This window comes from Ursus maritimus, unplaced genomic scaffold (assembly GCF_017311325.1).
Source record: "Ursus maritimus isolate PB19 unplaced genomic scaffold, ASM1731132v1 scaffold_14, whole genome shotgun sequence".
NCBI classification, from domain to species: Eukaryota; Metazoa; Chordata; class Mammalia; order Carnivora; family Ursidae; genus Ursus; species Ursus maritimus.
In genome coordinates, this window is record NW_024423786.1 from 63,588,486 (window position 1) to 63,606,322 (window position 17,837).

General features: G+C 41.0%; 1 protein-coding gene across 1 annotated transcript in view; it reads left to right on the plus strand.

The window, feature by feature from the left end:
* The window catches only part of DNAH9 (dynein axonemal heavy chain 9), a 312,417-nt gene that overhangs the window by 56,523 nt on the left and 238,057 nt on the right, over nucleotides 1-17,837 (plus strand). The window contains exons 18-19 of the mRNA XM_040630049.1: nucleotides 16,200-16,422; nucleotides 17,035-17,201. Coding sequence (XP_040485983.1) covers nucleotides 16,200-16,422; nucleotides 17,035-17,201 — 390 coding nt within the window. The remainder of the gene's footprint in view (nucleotides 1-16,199; nucleotides 16,423-17,034; nucleotides 17,202-17,837) is intronic.

The window sequence follows — 17,837 nt, forward strand, 5'->3', positions numbered from 1 at the left end:
CTAACGCTGGGAGCAGAAAGGAAATGGCCCCCCATCAAGGATGCATCTATTTGCAAATGAATTCCACAAGATTTTGCCAGGGTGATGGTCCTTCTGCTCTAGAAAACTCCAGGAAAGCATTGTGGGACGTTTCAAGTGGATTTGGCAGGGGTTCTTTACGAAGGGGCCAGTTTCCCACATTCACAAGAACTTGGGCTCCCTGAGAAGCTGAGAGGCAAGAAAGGGGATCACTGGGAGGAGGTGGGGCAGAAACAGAGCCGTCTCCGAATGTAGCTGCTCCGAGGTCCCTTTCCACGGGTAGGTCTGGCCACCCAAGGACACAGAGGCATGTTTCAAAATGTAGGTCTTATCATTTCTTATGTGTGGCAGGGCCAACCGAGTCTCTTTGATATTTGACATATACTGGGGCTAATCTTGGGCTAATTGTGTATATTGCAAATACAGTCTCCCACTGTGTGGCCTGACTTCCCACACTAGCCCAGTGCATTCATTTTTTCCCTTACATTGCATTCTTTTCTCTTTTTTACATAAATCCTTTTTCACCCTGAGATCCTAAGTATGCTCTCCCATGCCCTTACCTAGAAGATTTGTGGTTTTCTCTTTCGCATTCAGTAGCCCCTTGTCTGCTGTTGCATTCAAAGTCCTAATTACTCTAGTTTTGTCCTAAATCTTGATCTCTCGCAGGGCAAGTCCCCGCCTTGTTCATTGTCGTTAAGACTATCTCCAGGATTCTTGGCCCTTCCTATTTTACATAAATTTAAAAATCTGTTTGTAGGAGAAGACATGTGTTGGGATTTTGATTATATTTGCGGTGACCATAGTTCAACTTGAGGACGACGGTCATCCTTACACACCGAGTGGTCCTGCCCAAGAACATGTCATCTTTCCATTTCCTTAGGCCTTTAATGTCTTTCAATGACATTTTGTAATCGTTACCTTTAAAACAAGTCTCATGTCTTGTAAGATTCATTCCTAGGCATTTTAATTTCAGGCTCCTAGTATAAACGATATTTTAAAATCGTGTTTTCTATGGAAATGGAACTGATTTCTGTTTATTGATTTTGTATCAAGTGTCTCTGCTAAATTAACTTACTAATTGCAATAATTCAGCTGTACTCTTTTGGATTTGCTGTTACGTAGTCATCACCTACAAATTTATAATAGTTTTATTTCTTCCTTCTCGGATTTTTTTTTTTTTTAATGCATTTTATCACTATTTTTTTCTTGCCACACTGGCTAGGACTCGAGGTTTGATGTTGAATAAAGTGGTAATGACAGGTACCCTTATCTTGTCCGATCTTAAAGGGGAATGCTGGGACGTTTCACCACTAAGCCTAATATTTGCTGTGAGTTTTGGTTTTTTTTTTTTTTTTTTTAAGATTTTATATATTTAGGGGCGCCTGGGTGGCACAGCGGTTAAGCGTCTGCCTTCGGCTCAGGGCGTGATCCCGGCGTTGTGGGATCGAGCCCCGCATTGGGCTCCTCCGCTATGAGCCTGCTTCTTCCTCTCCCACTCCCCCTGCTTGTGTTCCCTCTCTCGCTGGCTGTCTCTGTCTCTGTCGAATAAATAAATAAAATCTTTAAAAAAAAAAAGATTTTATGTATTTATTTATTTGAGAGAGAGAGAGAGCTGGGGGAGGAGCAGAAGGAGAAGGACAAGCAGACTCCACGCTGAGCACGGAGCCCGATGTGGGGCTCGATCCCACGACTCCGAGATCATGACCTGAGCTGAAATTAAGAGTGGGATGCTTAGCTGACTGAGCCACCCAGGTTCCCCTTGCTGGGAGTTTTTGTGGATTCTATTTATGGAATTAAAGAAGTTCCCTTCTTTCTTTTTTTTTTTTTTTTTTAATTTATTTTTTTAGTAATCTCTACACGCAATGTGGGCCTCGAACTCACAGCCCCCAAGATCGAGTCACATGCTCTTCCAACTGAGGCAACCAGGGGCCCCTAAAGAAATGCCATTCTATTCCTCATTTCTTAAGGGGATTTAACATAAACAGAGATAACATTTTATGAGGTGCTTTTTCTAACGCCGCTAAGGTAATTCTGTTTTTTTCCATCAAAATGTTAAAGTGGTGAATATACTGGTTTCTAATATTCAGCCAACTGAGTGTTACTGAGAAAAGCCCAAAAGCCCAACACAAAGTATTATTATCTTTTCCAATATATGCACTGATTGATTTTGTTTGCAGATATGTTGTTTATTGTTGATGTTTCTCAGTCTGAGATTGAGATTGGCCTTCACTTTTCCTTTCTCATACTCTCGTACTTTCGCTGATCTTGCTCTGTGGTTTTGTTAGTTTCGTAAAATGAGTTAGGAAGTAATCCTTCCTGTTTATTCTCTGGAAGAGTTAGTGTAAGATTGGAATTCTCTGATCCTTGAAGATTTGATTTAAATCTCCTATTGAACATCTGGGCTTGGTATTTTCTTTCTGATGAGATTTTTACCTATGATTTCTCTAACGGTTATAGGGATATTAAGGTTTTCTGTTCCTTATTAAGTCATAGTTGTCAAGGAATATATCCACTTCGAGTAAATCTTTAAATTATTGTCATAAAATTTATAATATTCTCTTATCTGTTTACTCTCTACAGAATCCATGATTACGTCCCTCTTCTCATTTCTATTCATTTCCATTTGTGCTTTCTGACTACTTTGATTAATCTTGCCAGAGATTTACAAAGAACCATCTTATAAATGCATCGATCCTCTTTATTCTAATTTAATTTCTATTTCAGTAATTTATTTTTTTATGTTTATTATGTCCATCTGTTTCCTTGATTTATTTTTGCTTCTTGGCTAAGATTGATACTTCTTCACTTTGAGCCATCTTTGTTAATGTAACAATTAAATTTATGAATTCTCTTCTCAGTACAATTTTACCTACATCTCACAGGTCTTAGTATGTAATATTTCCATTATAATTTAGTTCTAAGTATTTTTAATATCCATGATGATGTGTTATATATATTTACTATTTCCAAACCTAGGGTTCTTCTAGTGATATTTTTTAAGGTTTTCATTTTAATTCCAGTATAGTGAACTTACAGTGTTGTATTAGTTTTAGGTGTACAAAAGAGCAATTTGACAATTCTATACATCAGGGCTCATCACAACAAGTGTGCTCCTTAATCCCCGTCGCCTGTTGCACCCATCCCCCCACCTGCTTCCCCTCTGGTGACCACCAGCGTGTTCTCTCTAGTTAAGAGTCAGTTTCTTGGTTTGCTTCTTTGTTTTCTTTAGTTCGTTTGTTTTGTTTCTTAAATTCCGCACATGAGTGAAATCATATGGTATTTGTCTTTCTCTGACTGACCTATTTTGCTTAGCGTTATATTACCTAGTTCCATCCATGTTGTTGCAAATGGCGAGATTTCATTCTTTTTTATGGCTGAGGAATATTCCATTGTGGGTACACACCACATCTTCTTTACCCATTCGTCTGTTGATGGACACTTGGGCTGCTTCCATAGTTTGCCTACTGTAAATAATGCTACCCTAAACATAGGGGTGCAAATATCCTTTCAAATTAGTATTTTGGGGTAAATGCCCAGTAGTATGATCACTGGATCACAGGGTAGTTCTATTTTTAAGGTTTTGAGGACCAACACCTGTTGTTTCTTGTGGTGTTGATTTTAGCCGTGCTGACAGGTGTGAGGTGATGTCTCGTTGTAGTTTTGACTTACATTTCCCTGATGTTGAGTGATGCCTAGCATCTTTTCATGTGTCTGTAGGCCATCTGTACATCTTCTCTGGAGAAATGTCTGTTCATGTCTTCTGCCCATTTTTAATTGGATTATTTGTTTTTGGGGTGTTGAGTTGTACAAGCTCTTTGTATATTTTAGATACTAACCCTTTATCGGGTATGTCCTTTGCAAATATCTTCTCCCATTCAGTAGGTTGACTTTTAGTTTTGTTGATTCTTTCCTTCACTGTGCACAAGCTTTTTATTTTGATGTAGTTGCCAATAGTTTATTTTTGCCTTTGTTTTCCTTGCCTCAGGAGACCTGTCTAGAAAGATGTTGCTATGGCCAGTGTCAGAGAAACTACTGCCTGTGCTCTCTTCTAGGATTTGTATGGTTTCAGGTCTCTCCCATTTAGGTCTTTAATCCATTTGGAGTTTATTTTTGTGTGTGCTGTAAGAAAGGGTCCAGTTTCATTCCTTTGCATGGAGCAGTCTAGTTTTCCCAACACCATTTGTTGAAGAGGCTTTTTCCCATTGCATATTCTTGCCTCTTCTGTCAAAGATTAATTGACCATATGATCTTGGGTTTGTTTCTGGGCTTTCTATTCCTGTTTCATTGATCTATGTGTCAGTACCATATTGTTTTAATTACTACAGCTTTGTAGTTAATCTTAAAATCTGGGGTGGTGATACCCACAGCTTTGTTTTTCTTTTTCAAGATTGTTTTGGCTATTCACATTCTTTTGTGGTTCCATCCAAATTTTAGGATTATTTGTTCCAGTTCTGTGAAAAATACTGTTGGTATTTTGATAGGGATTGCATTAAGTCTATTGATTGCTTTCAGTAGTATGGCCATTTTAACAATGTTTGTTATACCAATTCATGACCATGTAATATCTTTCCATTTGTCTGTGTCATCTTCAATTTATTTCATTAGTTTTATAGTTTACACAGTACAGGTCATTCGCCTCCTTGGTTAAGTTTATTCCTAGGTATTTTATTATTTTTGATGCAATTGTAAATGGGATTGCTCTCTTAATTTCTCTTTCTGTTGCTTCATTATTGTTTCGAAATGCAGTGGATTTCTTTTTTTTTTTTTTTTAAAGATTTTATTTATTTATTTGACAGAAACAGCCAGCGAGAGAGGGAACACAAGCAGGGGGAGTGGGAGAGGAAGAAGCAGGCTCCCAGCGGAGGAGCCTGACATGGGGCTCGATCCCATAACACTGGGATCACGCCCTGAGCCGAATGCAGACGCTTAACGACTGTGCCACCCAGGCGCCCCTGGAAATGCAGTGGATTTCTGTACTTTGATTTTGTATCCTGCAACCTTATTGAATTCATTTATCAGTTCTAGCATTTTTTTGGTGGTGAGTTTACAGTTTTGTGTAACTAGTATCATGTCAGATGCAAATAGTGAAGGTTTTACTTTTTCCTTACCAATTTAGATGCGTTTTATTTATTTTTCTCATCTGATTGCTGTGGCTAGGACTTCCAGTACTATGGTGAATAAAAGTGGTGAGATTGTCTTCCTTGTCTTGTTCCTGACCTTAGGGGGAAAGCTCTCAGTGTTTCCCCCATTCGATATGAGGTTTACTGTGGGTATTTCATATATGACCTTTATTGAGTTTAGGGATAGTCCCTCTAAACCTACTTCAGTGAGTGTTTTTATCACGAATGGATATTGTACGTTGTCAGATGCTTTTTCTTCAACTATTGCAATGATCATATGGTTCTTATTCCTCTTATTTTTTTTTTTAAGATTTATTTATTTATTTGAGAGACAGAGTGAGGGAGAGAGATAGCACAGGGGCAGTGGGGAAAGGGAGAGAGAATCTCAGGCAGACTCCCTGCTGAGCACAGAGCTCTATGCAGGGCTCTGTCTCACAACCCTGAGATCACGACCTGAGCTGCAATCAAGAGTCGGACATTTAACCAACTGCACTACCCAGGCGCCCCTTAACTTTCTCTTACTAATGTGAGGTATCACATTGATGGATTTGCAGTTATCACCCTTGGGTACCAGAAATAAATCCCACTTGATCGTGGTGAATGATCTTTTTAATGTACTGTTGGATTTGGTTTCAAAGCACTTTGTTGAGGATTTTTGCATCTATGTTCATCAGAAATATTGGTCTTTAGTTCTCTGTGGGGTTTTGTGTGTGTGTGTGTGTGTGTGTGTGTGTGGTGTCTTTATCTGGTTTTGGTATCAGAATAATTCAGGTCTCATAGAATGAATTTGGAAATTTTCCTTCTACTTTTTGGAATAGTTTGAGAAGAAAAGGTATTTATGCTTCTTTAAATGTTTGGTGGAATTCACCTGTGAAGCCATCTGGTCCTGGACTTCTGTTTGGTGGGAGTTTTTTTGATTGCTGATTCTATTTCATTGCTGGTGGTTGGTCTGTTCAAATTTTCTATTCCTGTTTCAGTTTTGGTGGGTTATATGTTTCTAGGAATTTATCCATTTCTTCTAGGTTGTGCAGTTTGTTGGCTATAGTTTTTCATAACATTCTCTTGTTCATATTTCTGTTTTGTTGGCTGTTACTTCTTTTTCATTTCTGATTTGCTTATTTGAGTTCTCTTTCTCTCTCTCTCTTTGATGAGTGACTTAAAGTTTATCAATTTTGTTGATCTTTTCAAAAAATCCGGTCCTGGTTTTATTGATCTGTTCTATGTGTTTTTTGTTTGTTTCCATTTATTTCTTCTCTAATCTTTACTATTTCCTTCCTTCCATTGATTTTGGGTTTTGTTCTTTTTCTAGCTCCTTTAGGTGTAAGGATGTTTGAGCTTTTCCATGCTTCTTAGAGTGGGCCTGTATTGCTATAAACTTCCCTCTTTGAACAGCTTTTGCTGTATCCCAAAGATTGTGGACCATTGTGTTTTCATTTTCTTTTATCTCCATGGATTTTGGATTTTCTCTTTGATTTCTTGGTTGACCCATTCACTGTTTAATAGCATGTTATTTACCCTCCATGTATTTATGCCATTTCCAGATTTTTTCTTGTGGTTGAATTCTAATTTCATAGGGCTGTGGTCAGAAAGGATGCATGGAATGACTTTGATCTTGATTTTGTTTAGACTTGTTTTGTTCCCTAATATGTGATCTATTCTGGGGAATGTTCCATGTGCACTTGAAAAGAATGTGTATTCTGTTTTAGGATAAAATGTTCTTACTGTATCTGTTAAATCCACCTGATCCAATGTGTCTTTCAAAGCCACCGTTTCCTTGTTGATGTTGTTTGGATAATCTGTCTGTTGATATAAGTGGGATGTTAAAGGTCCCTACTATTGTAATACTGTCAATTATTTCCTTTATGTTTGTTATTAACTGCTTTAAATATTTGAGTGCTCCCATATTGGGTGCATAAGTATTTATAATTGTTATATTTTCTTGTTGGATTGTCCCCTGAATGATTATCTAATGTCCTTCTTTGTCTTTTGTTACAATCTTTGTTTTAAAGTGTGTTTTGTCCAATATAAGTATTGCTATCCCAGCTTTCTTTTCACATCCATTTGCATGATAAGTGCTTCTCCATCCCTTCACTTTCCTTTTTTTCTCTTTTTTTAAATTAACATATAATGTATTATTTGTTTCAGGGGTACAGGTCTGTGATTCATCTGTCTTATATAATACCCAGTGCTCATTATAACACATACCCTCCCCAATGCCCATCACCCAGCTACCCCATCCCCCCACTCCCTCCCTTCCAGCAACACTCAGTTTATTTCCTAAGATTAAGAGTCTCTTATGGTTTGTCTTCCTCTCTAGTTTCATCTTGTTCCACTTTTTCCTCTCTTCCCCTATGATCTTCTGCCTTGTTTCTTAAATTCCACATATCAGTGAGATCATATGATAGTTGTCTTTCTCTGAGTGACTTATTTTGCTTAGCATAATACCCTCTAGTTCTATCTGTGTCATTGCAAATGGCAAGATTTCATATTTTTGATGGCTGCGTAATATTCCGTTGTGTGTGTGTGTGTGTGTGTGTGTGTGTACATGTGTACACACCACATCTTCTTTATCCATTCATCTGTCGATGGACATCTGGGCTCTTTCCATAGTTTGGCTATTGTGGACGTTGCTGCCACAAACATTGGGGTGCAGGTGCCCTCTTCGGATCACTACATTTGTATCTTTCGGGTAAATACCCAGTAGTGCAATTGCTGGGTCGTAGGGTAGCTCTAGTTTCAACTTTTTGAGGAACCTCCATACTGTTTTCCAGAGTGGCTGCACCAGCTTGCATTCCCACCGAAAGTGTAGGAGGGTTCCCCTTTCTCCACATCCTCGCCAAATCTGTCATTTCCTGACATGTTAATTTTAGCCATTTTGATTGGTGTGAGGTGGTCTCTCATTGTGGTTTTGATTTGTATTTCCCTGATGCCGAGTGATGTCGAGCACTTTTTCATGTGTCTGTTGGCCATTTGGAAGTCTTCTTTGGAGAAGTGCCTGTTCATGTCTTCTGCCCATTTCTTGATTGGGTTTTTTTGGTTTTTGGATGTTTGATAAGTTCTTCATAGATTTTAGATACTAGCCCTTTGTCAGATAAGACATTTGCAAATATCCTCTCCCATTCTGTAGGTTGTCTTTCAGTTTTGTTGACTGTTTCCTTTGCTGTGCAGAAGCTTTCTACCTTGATGAAGTCCCAGTAGTTCATTTTTGCCTTTGTTTCCCTTGCCTTTGCAGACATGTCTGCCTTGCAGACCTTGCTGCAGCTAAGGTCAAAGAGGTCGATCATCCCTTCACTTTCCATGTGCATGTATCTTTAGGTCTGAAATGAGTCGGTTGGAGGCAGCATATAGATGGGTCTAGTATTTTTATCCTTTCTGTCACCCTATGCCTTTTGATTAGGGCATTTAATCCATTGACATTGAAAGTAATTATTGATAGGTATGTACTCATTGCCATTTTGTTACTTTTGTTTTATGGTTGTTTTGTAGTTTTTGCTTCTTTTCTTGCTCTCTTCTCTCATGATAAGTGGGCTTTCTTTAATGATATACTTGGATTCCTTTCTCTTCATTTTTTGCATATCTATTACTGGTTTTTGATTTGTACCATTAGGTTTATATGTAACGTCTTCTGCATATGGCAGTCTATATTAAGTTGATGGTCACTTAATTCTGAACCCAATCTTTACTCCTCTCCCTCCCACGTTTTAGGTATATGGTGTCATACTTCATGTCCTTTTATTTTGTGAGTCCTTTGGCTGATTTTTACGATACACTTACTTTTACTGTGTTTGTGCTTCCTCCTTTCCTTAGTCTTTCTTATGGTCTTTCCTTTCTACTCAGCGTCCCCTTTACCATTTCTTGTAGGGCTGGTTTAGTGGTCATGAATTCCTTCAATACTTGTTTGTTTGAGAAACTCTTTATCTCTTGTTCTATTCTGAATGGCAGCCTTGCTGGATAGAGTATTCTTGTCTGCAGATTTTTTCCTTTCAGCACTTTGGGGATATCATTCTACTCCTTTCTGGCCTGCAAAGTTTCTGCTGAAAAATCCACTCATAGCCTTATGAGGTTTCCCTTGTATGTAACTGCTTTCTTTTCTCTTGCTGCTTTTAAAATTCTCTCTTTATCACTACTTTTTGACATCTTAGTTGCTGTGTGTCTTGGTGTGAAATTCCGTGGGTTGATTTTGTTGGTGGATCTCTGTGCTTCCTGGATCTGGATTTCTGTTTCCTTCCCCAGATTGGAGTGGTGCTGGTCACTGTATGGGCTGCTTGCACAGTGCCAGGCCTGTGGCATCACCTTGTATGGGCTCTGGCCAAGAGCATATTAGAGAGGGTAGGAGCCAAAGCAAAGCATGGTGGGGGCAGTGCACTGGGGCAACTGTACTAGCAAGTTTTGCACCCTGGCATTCCTCTGTGGGAGGGGCTCTGCAGTGCCCGGATTGAGGCCAGCTGTCGGAGGGATGGATTGTGGGAAGCACAGCATGGGTGTGGGGCAACAGTGCTAGCAAGTTAGGTCGCGAGTCCTGCAGGTCCCTATCTGTTTATGCTGGGGGGCAGGGGAGGGAAATGGCACCTGCCAGTTCCTTTGTTCCTGGAGGAGTTCCCCAGCAATTTCTGTCCCTCTAGAACATGCTCTGAGATTAGAAAAAACTCTCCCTCCTATATGCCCCAGGCACCTTGCAAAGGGCTGCTTCTCTGCTGTATCTCCATGCACTTTATGTTGTGCCGTCTCTTTAAGGGCAGGGGCTCAGTTTCCCCCCTGCTCTCCCAGAGCCAAGCCCACTGACTTTTTAAAATTCCAGGTCTTGAGTCCTACTGGTTGTCAGAACTTAGAACATTCAGCCCCTCTGGTTTTCAAAGCCAAATGTTATGGGGATTCGTTTTCCCTCTGTGGGCTCCCAGGTGTGGGGCGTCTGTTTCTCTCCCTTCTCTGTGCCCTCGGTTGCCTCCCTCCCGTGGCTGGTGGGGCAAGATCATTTAGCTCTGACCTTGTCTCCACCCTTCCTGCCCTCTTCGATGTGGCCTCTTCTCTACGTTTAGTTGTGGGGCTTACTCTGCCAGTCTTCAGGTGGTTTCTGAGGTGACCGTTATCTAGTGTATCCATGGGATGAGGTGAGCCTAGGGTCCTCCTACTCTGCCATTTTCCTGGGAATAGTTATAGTTTGTGATGAATTTTTAACAATTGCACTGCAGTCAGAGAAAGTGATTATCTATCTATCTATCTATCTATCTATCTATCTATCTATCTATTTGAAACAGGCTTCTGAAAATTATTGAAGTTTGCTTTAAACTTTATGGTCAATTTTTATAAATGTTCTATGCACATTTGAAGGGAATGTGTATTCTATAACAGCTGAGGGGGAATGTTATGTGCAAGACTGTTTGTTCAGACTCGTTCATTGTTTTATTCAAATCCATTGTATCCTCACTGCCTTTTTTTTTTTTTTTTTTTTTTTTTTGTCTGCTTAGTTCATTAATTACTGAAATAGTTGAATTAAAAATCTTCCACTTTGGGGCACCTCAGTGGCTCAGTTGGTTAAGTTTCCAACTGTTGATCTCAGCTCAGGTCTTGATCTCAGTGTCGTGAGTTCAAGCCCTGTGTTGTGCTCCACGCTGGGCGTGGAGCCTACTTAAAATAAAAAACTTAAATAAAACCTTCTACTTTGATGGGAGATTGTCAATTTCACCTTTTATCTGTCCCTTTTTGCTTCATATATTTTAAGGTTATGTTAAATGAGCATACAGGGTTTGACTTTTTATATCTTCCTGGCAAATTAGAGCTTTCAGCCACACATAAAAATCTCCTTTATTACTAGCTAGATTTCTTATATTAAAGTCTGCTTTGTCTTATATTAATATAACGAAACCAATTTCCTTTGTATGATATTAGCTTGGTGTCTCTCATTTTATCCTTTGGCTTTTAATCTTTCTGTGCCTTTATATTAGGAGAGATTTTTTTAAATAATCAGCATAGAACTGAATGTTTTATTCACCTTAATATGTATCTTTTAACTGGGGGATTTTGTTCATTAATATCTATTCTGCTATCATTTTATTATAGACTTTCTATTCTTTTTTTTCTTCCTTTTCTTGCCTCCTTGTGGGTTGAATTTGGGGGTTTTTGTTCCATTTTCTTCCCTTCTGCTAATTTGGATGTTATATGATCCATATCTACTGTTCTAATGGTTAGCATAGCTATTTTAATAAGCATCCTTAAAAAGAATAAATTTGTCAGTTTTGTTACTCTCCTCACAGTTAATACAAAGACTTTAGAATAGTTTGATCTCAACTGTTCATTCGTCAAATGATATTCTCATTTGCAGTGATTTCAGGTGTTCTCTATTATTTATCTATAAATACCACAAATTCCACTTCATTTTATACACTCAATGTTTATTTAAATTTATTTAAATTCAATTAAATTTACTCACATTTTTGCTCCTTGCCTCTTTCTACGTTACAGACCAATTCCCTGAGTTATGTCCATTAGAAGTTTCATTATTTTAAGAGTCTACTGGTGAAACTCTCTTTCTTTCTTTGTCTGAAGAGGTGTGTATTTTCCCCCTCGTATTTGGGGAAAAAATGGTTTTATAGAAGGGAGAATTCTAGGATAACAGCTATTTTCTGTGAGTTTATTGAAAGCATTATTCCTCCATGTCTTTGCTGCCATTTTGGCTTCTGAGCAGTCAGCCATCACTCTGGGTTTGGGGGGGATTTTTGTTTTTTGTTTGGATTTGGTCAAAATCTGTCTTTGCTCTGAAGCTAATCAGCTAATTTTAAGACCTGTATTTCCTTTTTGGTGAAGGTGTCAGTATGAAGTATCTTGAGGGTGTCTTTTTTTTTTTTAAGATTTTATTTATTTATTTGATGGGGGGAGAGAGCAAGAGCGAAAGTGCACAACCAGAGCAGAGGGGCAGAGGGAGAGGGAGAAGCAGGCTCCCTGCTCAGCAGGGAGCCCAATATGTGGGACTCGATCCCAGGACCCTAGGTCATGACCTGAGCCAAAGGCAGATGCTTCATTGACTGAGCCACTCAGGCACCCCCTTTGAGAGTTTCTTTATATTAATTCCACCTGAAATTTGTTTTCTTGAACTCACATTGTCTTTTAGCAGTTCCAGAACATTCTCAGCCAGGACCTCAGAGATTGCTTCTTGCCTGTTCTCTCTGCCGGTTTCTTCTGAGCTTTTAGGAAACTTATGTGATTTTTTTTCACCATCATCCACATATTTTAATAGATTTCAGAGTTTACATCTGTGTGTCTGCACTGCAGTTTGGATAACTTTTCCACTTTTATCACACAGCTGTCTCATTCGCTCAGCTTTGTTTAAATCTCCTGTTTAATCCATTCATTGAGCTTTAAATTTTAATGAATACATTCTAGTTTTAGACCTTTTATTTTTTAAAGATTTTATTTGAGAGAGAGTGAGAGAGCACAGGCAGGGAGAGCAGCAGAGGGAGAAGGAGAAGCAGATTCCCTGCGGAGCCAGGAGCTGGACTTGGGACTCGATCCTAGGACCCTGAGATCCCGACCTGAGCCGAAGGCAGATGCTTAAACCAAGTGAGCCACCCAGTCGCCCTCTTTGGTTATTTTTATAATTTTGCTTGTTCATTTTTGTATTCTCTTGTTCTTTGCTTAAATATCGAGGCTTCTCCTTTATTTACTCTTTTTTTAAGTTTTAGAATATGTCCATTATGACATGTTCATTAGAGGATGATCTTAAGGCAACTTCTGATTTGTCAACTTACAGAGGTTTTGTTTCTCTGTGCTATAGATTAAAAGGGACATAAAGACCTACCAATTATCATTAGCTTCTTTCTCCTGGAATTGCCCATCAGCGTAGCACAGAATAATCATTTCTGAATTGCTAAAAACACATTTATTAAAGGCTTTTGCTGTGCTTCTCTTCCCGGAGTAATGCCGTCACAGCCCATCATTTCAGTACGTTTTGTCACTTCTCAGAATCCACCTTCTCCGAAAGCAAAGGTCCGCGCAGGATCACAGATTCTGAGTATGGTTGGAGAGCCTCCGAAATTGCCTCTATTCCTGACTCCAGCGATGCTAAATTTGTATTTGAACTTAAAGTTGGGTCAGGGGCAGAGGCTGTGACCTACTGAGACTGTAAGAGCCTAGTTAGGTTTCTGAAGGGTGATTCCTAAAGAGAGCGTTTCGGTCTTAACTGATATATTGTGCTCAGAAGGTTGAAGTTATTTTTCTTAGTCTTGAATTGGTGTCTGAGAAACTATAGGAAAGGCACTTTTTCCAGCCACATGGGTCACAAACAGTTAAGCAAGGCACTTAAACAGGAACTCTTGTTTTTTAAAAATATATGAGATGTTGCTATTTTATATTCTGAATTCCGACATTTGAAATCTTGGTGGGTTTCATTTCACTGCTTCTGTCGGTTCCTGCTCACGGTGTCTTTTTTCCTTGTGTATTTCATGACTTTTGAGTAAACATCATGTTCCTTGGAATTTGTGAATGTCTGTGGGAATCCTTTGAGGACTGGAGTCTAGTCTACATCCCTCCATTTGTTTCTGCCCGTCATTGAGGGACTCTTCCAACCCCAGACCAGTCGCCTTTCAATGTGCAGTGGGCCACCTAGTGCCCAGGCTAAAGCAGGAAGTTTTCATACTTGCCCTTCCTGTGCAATGGCTTGATTTCTTGTTTGCCCTTATGGTGTCACAGCTTCACGTGTGGCTTCCTCCTCGCCATCTCACCTCATGTGGACCCCAGGCTGAGTCACGGCCTCCCCACATCCCATGAGGCAATCAGAATAACAGCTTACAGTCTACAGGGTTCAGTAGAAACCATCATAGAAAGACCGCTTTGACCCTTGCTTCGTGCTTGGGTCATCCTCCCGAGATTCCTTAATTTTGTGCCACTTTAGTGACGCATCTTTAAATGACGTTGAGATATATGTTTAAGCATTTTCCTGGGCTCAGCAGATGGGTTATTTATCCATATACGTGTGTTGTACAGCTAGACACAAAAGTCTCCAGCCTCTTCTCTGGCTTACTCCACAGTTAGGCTTTTACTAGACCATTCCACCAAAACCACTCTCATTGAGAGCACCAGTGATGGTCGCATGGCCACATCCTGTGGTGATCACCATCTTCATCCCACTCATACGCCTCAGCAGGATTGGGCATAGCTGATGATTCCATCTCTCCCAAACAGCTTCTCCCTGTGGCTTGCAGGATACCTCACCTTTGTGGTTTTGCTTCTGTTTCACTAGACCCTGTCCTTTTGGTTTCTGGTCTCTTTGGCTGGGTTCATCTCTTCTAGATATTAGCATTCCTGAGACCGCAATCCTGCCCTTTTTATCTACATTCCTATTGGGTGATAGCTAACCCAAGACTATGAATGCATCTGAGTGCCCATAACCACCCAATTTATGTTTTCACCCTCATTTCTCCCGAACTCGAGACTTCCATTCAGCTGACTGATAGATAGCTCCCCTAGGTGTCTAGTGTCTGTGAGGGATCTCAGACTCAACATGCTTAAAACATATTCCTCTTCCATGTTCTCCCTCCAAAAAGCCCAGTCTTTCCCAGTTCCTTCCTATGTCTTTACATGGCATTGTCATTGACCCCATCGCTAGGAGTTAATGACTTCTCTCATCCCTCACATCTCTCCCCCAATCCATCAGTGGGTCTTATAGTGTCTACTTGTGGAATTATCTTGAACCTGACCACTCCTCATGTCCACCTTCCATGCCAGACACCCGGACAACCATCAGAGTCCCTAAATGCCCTCCTGGTTTCCATTGTTGTCTTCCCACCTCCAGGGCTGCCACCATCATCACCACCTCCTCCAGCTACAGATCTTTTGAAAATATAAGTCAAATCATGCCATTCTCCTACTCAGAATGCTCGTGCTTAGACTAAAATCTGGACTCCTTACCTTGGGGAATGAGACTCTGCAGTGTCTGGCCCCTGTTGATTCTCTCACCTCTCCTCTCTCTGCTTCCACCTGTTTCTCTTATGCTTCTGCCCACTGGCCTTTCCCCTTTCCCTCAAACACATCAGACTGAATCCAGGCTCAGTGCCTTTACTCACCCTGTTCCCTGTACCTCAAAAGCTCTTCTCCCATTTCTTTCTGTGGCTCACTCCTTCCCATAATTTCCATTTGTGCTCAAATATCACCTCAGTAGAAAGCCCTCACTGGCCACTCCATAGAAAATAGGACTATCCGTAGTCTGTATCCCCTCACAACATTCAACACCATGTGAAACTATACAATTCATTTCATCGATTTTAATTCCTATTTATTTTTCCCATTAGTATGTATACTTCATAAGGGCAGAGCCTTTGTTTCTCTCATTTATCGTTTTCTCCTCAGAACCTGGAAGCATGGTTGGCCTCAAATATTTGATATATTGATGTATCTCATTTTGTGCAATAGATGCTCAGTATATTTTTGAAATGAAGACTGAATGTCACTTCACTGCCACAATAACCAGTGAGACAGAAATGATTTTCCCAATCATATAGGTGAGGAGACCAAGACACAGAGATGTCAAATGAATTGTCCACGGTTACACTTCTAGTAAGTGTTCAAATTAAACCCAAGGGTAGAATGACTTTAGAGGCCGTCATATTTTTTTTATTTTCAATTTTTTGAAATTTTTCTAACGTTCACTTTGAAATAACGTCAGACTTAGCAAAAGAAGTTGCAAAAATGGTACAGAGTTCCCTTGTGCCTTCACAGAGCTTTCTCAAATGATCCCATCTTGTATAACCATAATGCAGTTACCAAAACCAGAAAGCTAATGTTGGTGGAGAGCTAGTCACTGCTGAACAGACCTTATTCACATTTCGCCAGTTGGCCCACTAACGTGTCCTGTCTCCTGAGTCTCCTCCAGCATGGAGGTCTCTCTCTTTCACCACCGTGACCATTCCAAAGTGGACCCTCCTCTCACCGTCGGGGTTGGATCTATGCAGAGTGCTGGACACGTGGGAAGTTTTCCACAGTAATAGCTGTTCTCGTTGGGGAAATAAATACACCTTCCTTTTGAGGAGTGGAAGGGGAAATGCCTCTTCACATTCTGTTTGTTGTGCTTAGCTTGGCTGACCTGGAAGTGTTTATAAAGAACAGCGAGAGCGGCATGCTCACGAAGGTTGAGAAAGGTGATTTCGAAGGATTGGTTGAGGTTATGGGACACCTCCTGGCTCTGAAGGAACGGCAGAGCAGCACCGATGAGATGTTTGAGCCCTTGAAGCAGACTATTGAATTGCTGAAGACCTATGAACAAGAATTGCCGGACATGGTGTTTAAGCAGCTGGAGGTCAGTACACCGTTTGTTTCCCGAATAAAAGAAATAGAGGGAAAGTTTCTGGCCTTCAGAATGGGATGAGGTGGGTTGAGGTAGATGAGAAACGGGGCTTGGTGAGGACCCAAGGCTCATGTTTTGGAATATCTGTGTGACGGATGTGTGCTCTCTAGCACATTCTGGAAGCTCCATAAATATGAAGCAGTGCAATGCTGGAGAGAGATGGGGGAATTGATGTGGATGAAGTGTTTTGGGGTTTCTTTTTTTGGGGGGGATGAGCCAAGTTTTTGATTCAGAGAAAAAATAAAAAGCGAGTGTGAGAAACATGAAGAGGGACTAAAGCAATGTGAGGCATGGAAGAAAATAATCAAGCACTCTGAGAAAATACAGAAAAGGGCACAGGTTTGAGGTGGAGGGCGACAAGGATATGGGGGAGGCAGAAGGAGGGCATAGGCAGCAAGCAGGCGACCAGGGAGAGACGGGTCAGGGGAGGGGAGCACACGATGCCATGACGTCACAGCATGGCCTTGTCACGGACATGAAGACGTCTGGGTGCCGCCCAGCGTCAGGTCTGCGGGCGAGGGGGAGCGCGACGTGGGTCTGACCACATGGAGGTCGTCTTCTCAGGAGCTGCCCGAGAAGTGGAACAACGTGAAAAAGATGGCCGTCACCGTGAGGCAGCAGGTGGCACCGCTGCAGGCGAACGAAGTAGCCCTCCTCCGCCAGAGGTGCTCAGCCTTTGACCTGGAACAGCAGCAGTTCTGCGAGCAGTTCCGCAGGGAAGCCCCCTTCAGGTACGGACCCACGCCTTTCTTCTCAGCGTGGCAGTTTGGGTAACTGAGGGTCTCTCGGCTGAGTTATTGAATTCTTTTAGCCGAGGAAGACGAGTTAAGGCTTCCCTCCCACTTGGGTCTGTTGGTTGGAACCTGGTGCCAACGTGGGCAGAGTCCCATCGTGGCCTGGACGAGACAACCAAAGGTTGCACACAAATACTGTGCCTTAAAAACAAAAGTCTGGAAGCTCTGTGTCTTTACATTTGTCAAGGGACCGTATGTGAGCAAATCACAAGGTTTTTGACAAAGGCATTCGTATTCTAAGTTCTCACAGACTTGTGTTCTTTTGGTTTGAAAAAGTGGCTGGTAGAATTTGAAGATAGTTCTGGGAGGCACTTTGGAAGCCTAAGGGAAGGATCTAAGGTGATGGATTTGTTTCTCTCTCCGCTTAGTACTGCTCAGACCCTTCCCCACTTGTGATAAGCGGTGTTAACTTAAAGCAACGGTAGGACCAGGCAGCATCATTCGGATGGGTCCACACTGCGTGTGTGCGTGTGCACACACACACAAGTTTAGCTCGAATTCTCCTTTGGTGGAGAAGTAAGTGTACCAGGGGTCTGCAGTCGGTCCACTCCAGCCAGAACAAGCTGATTCTCA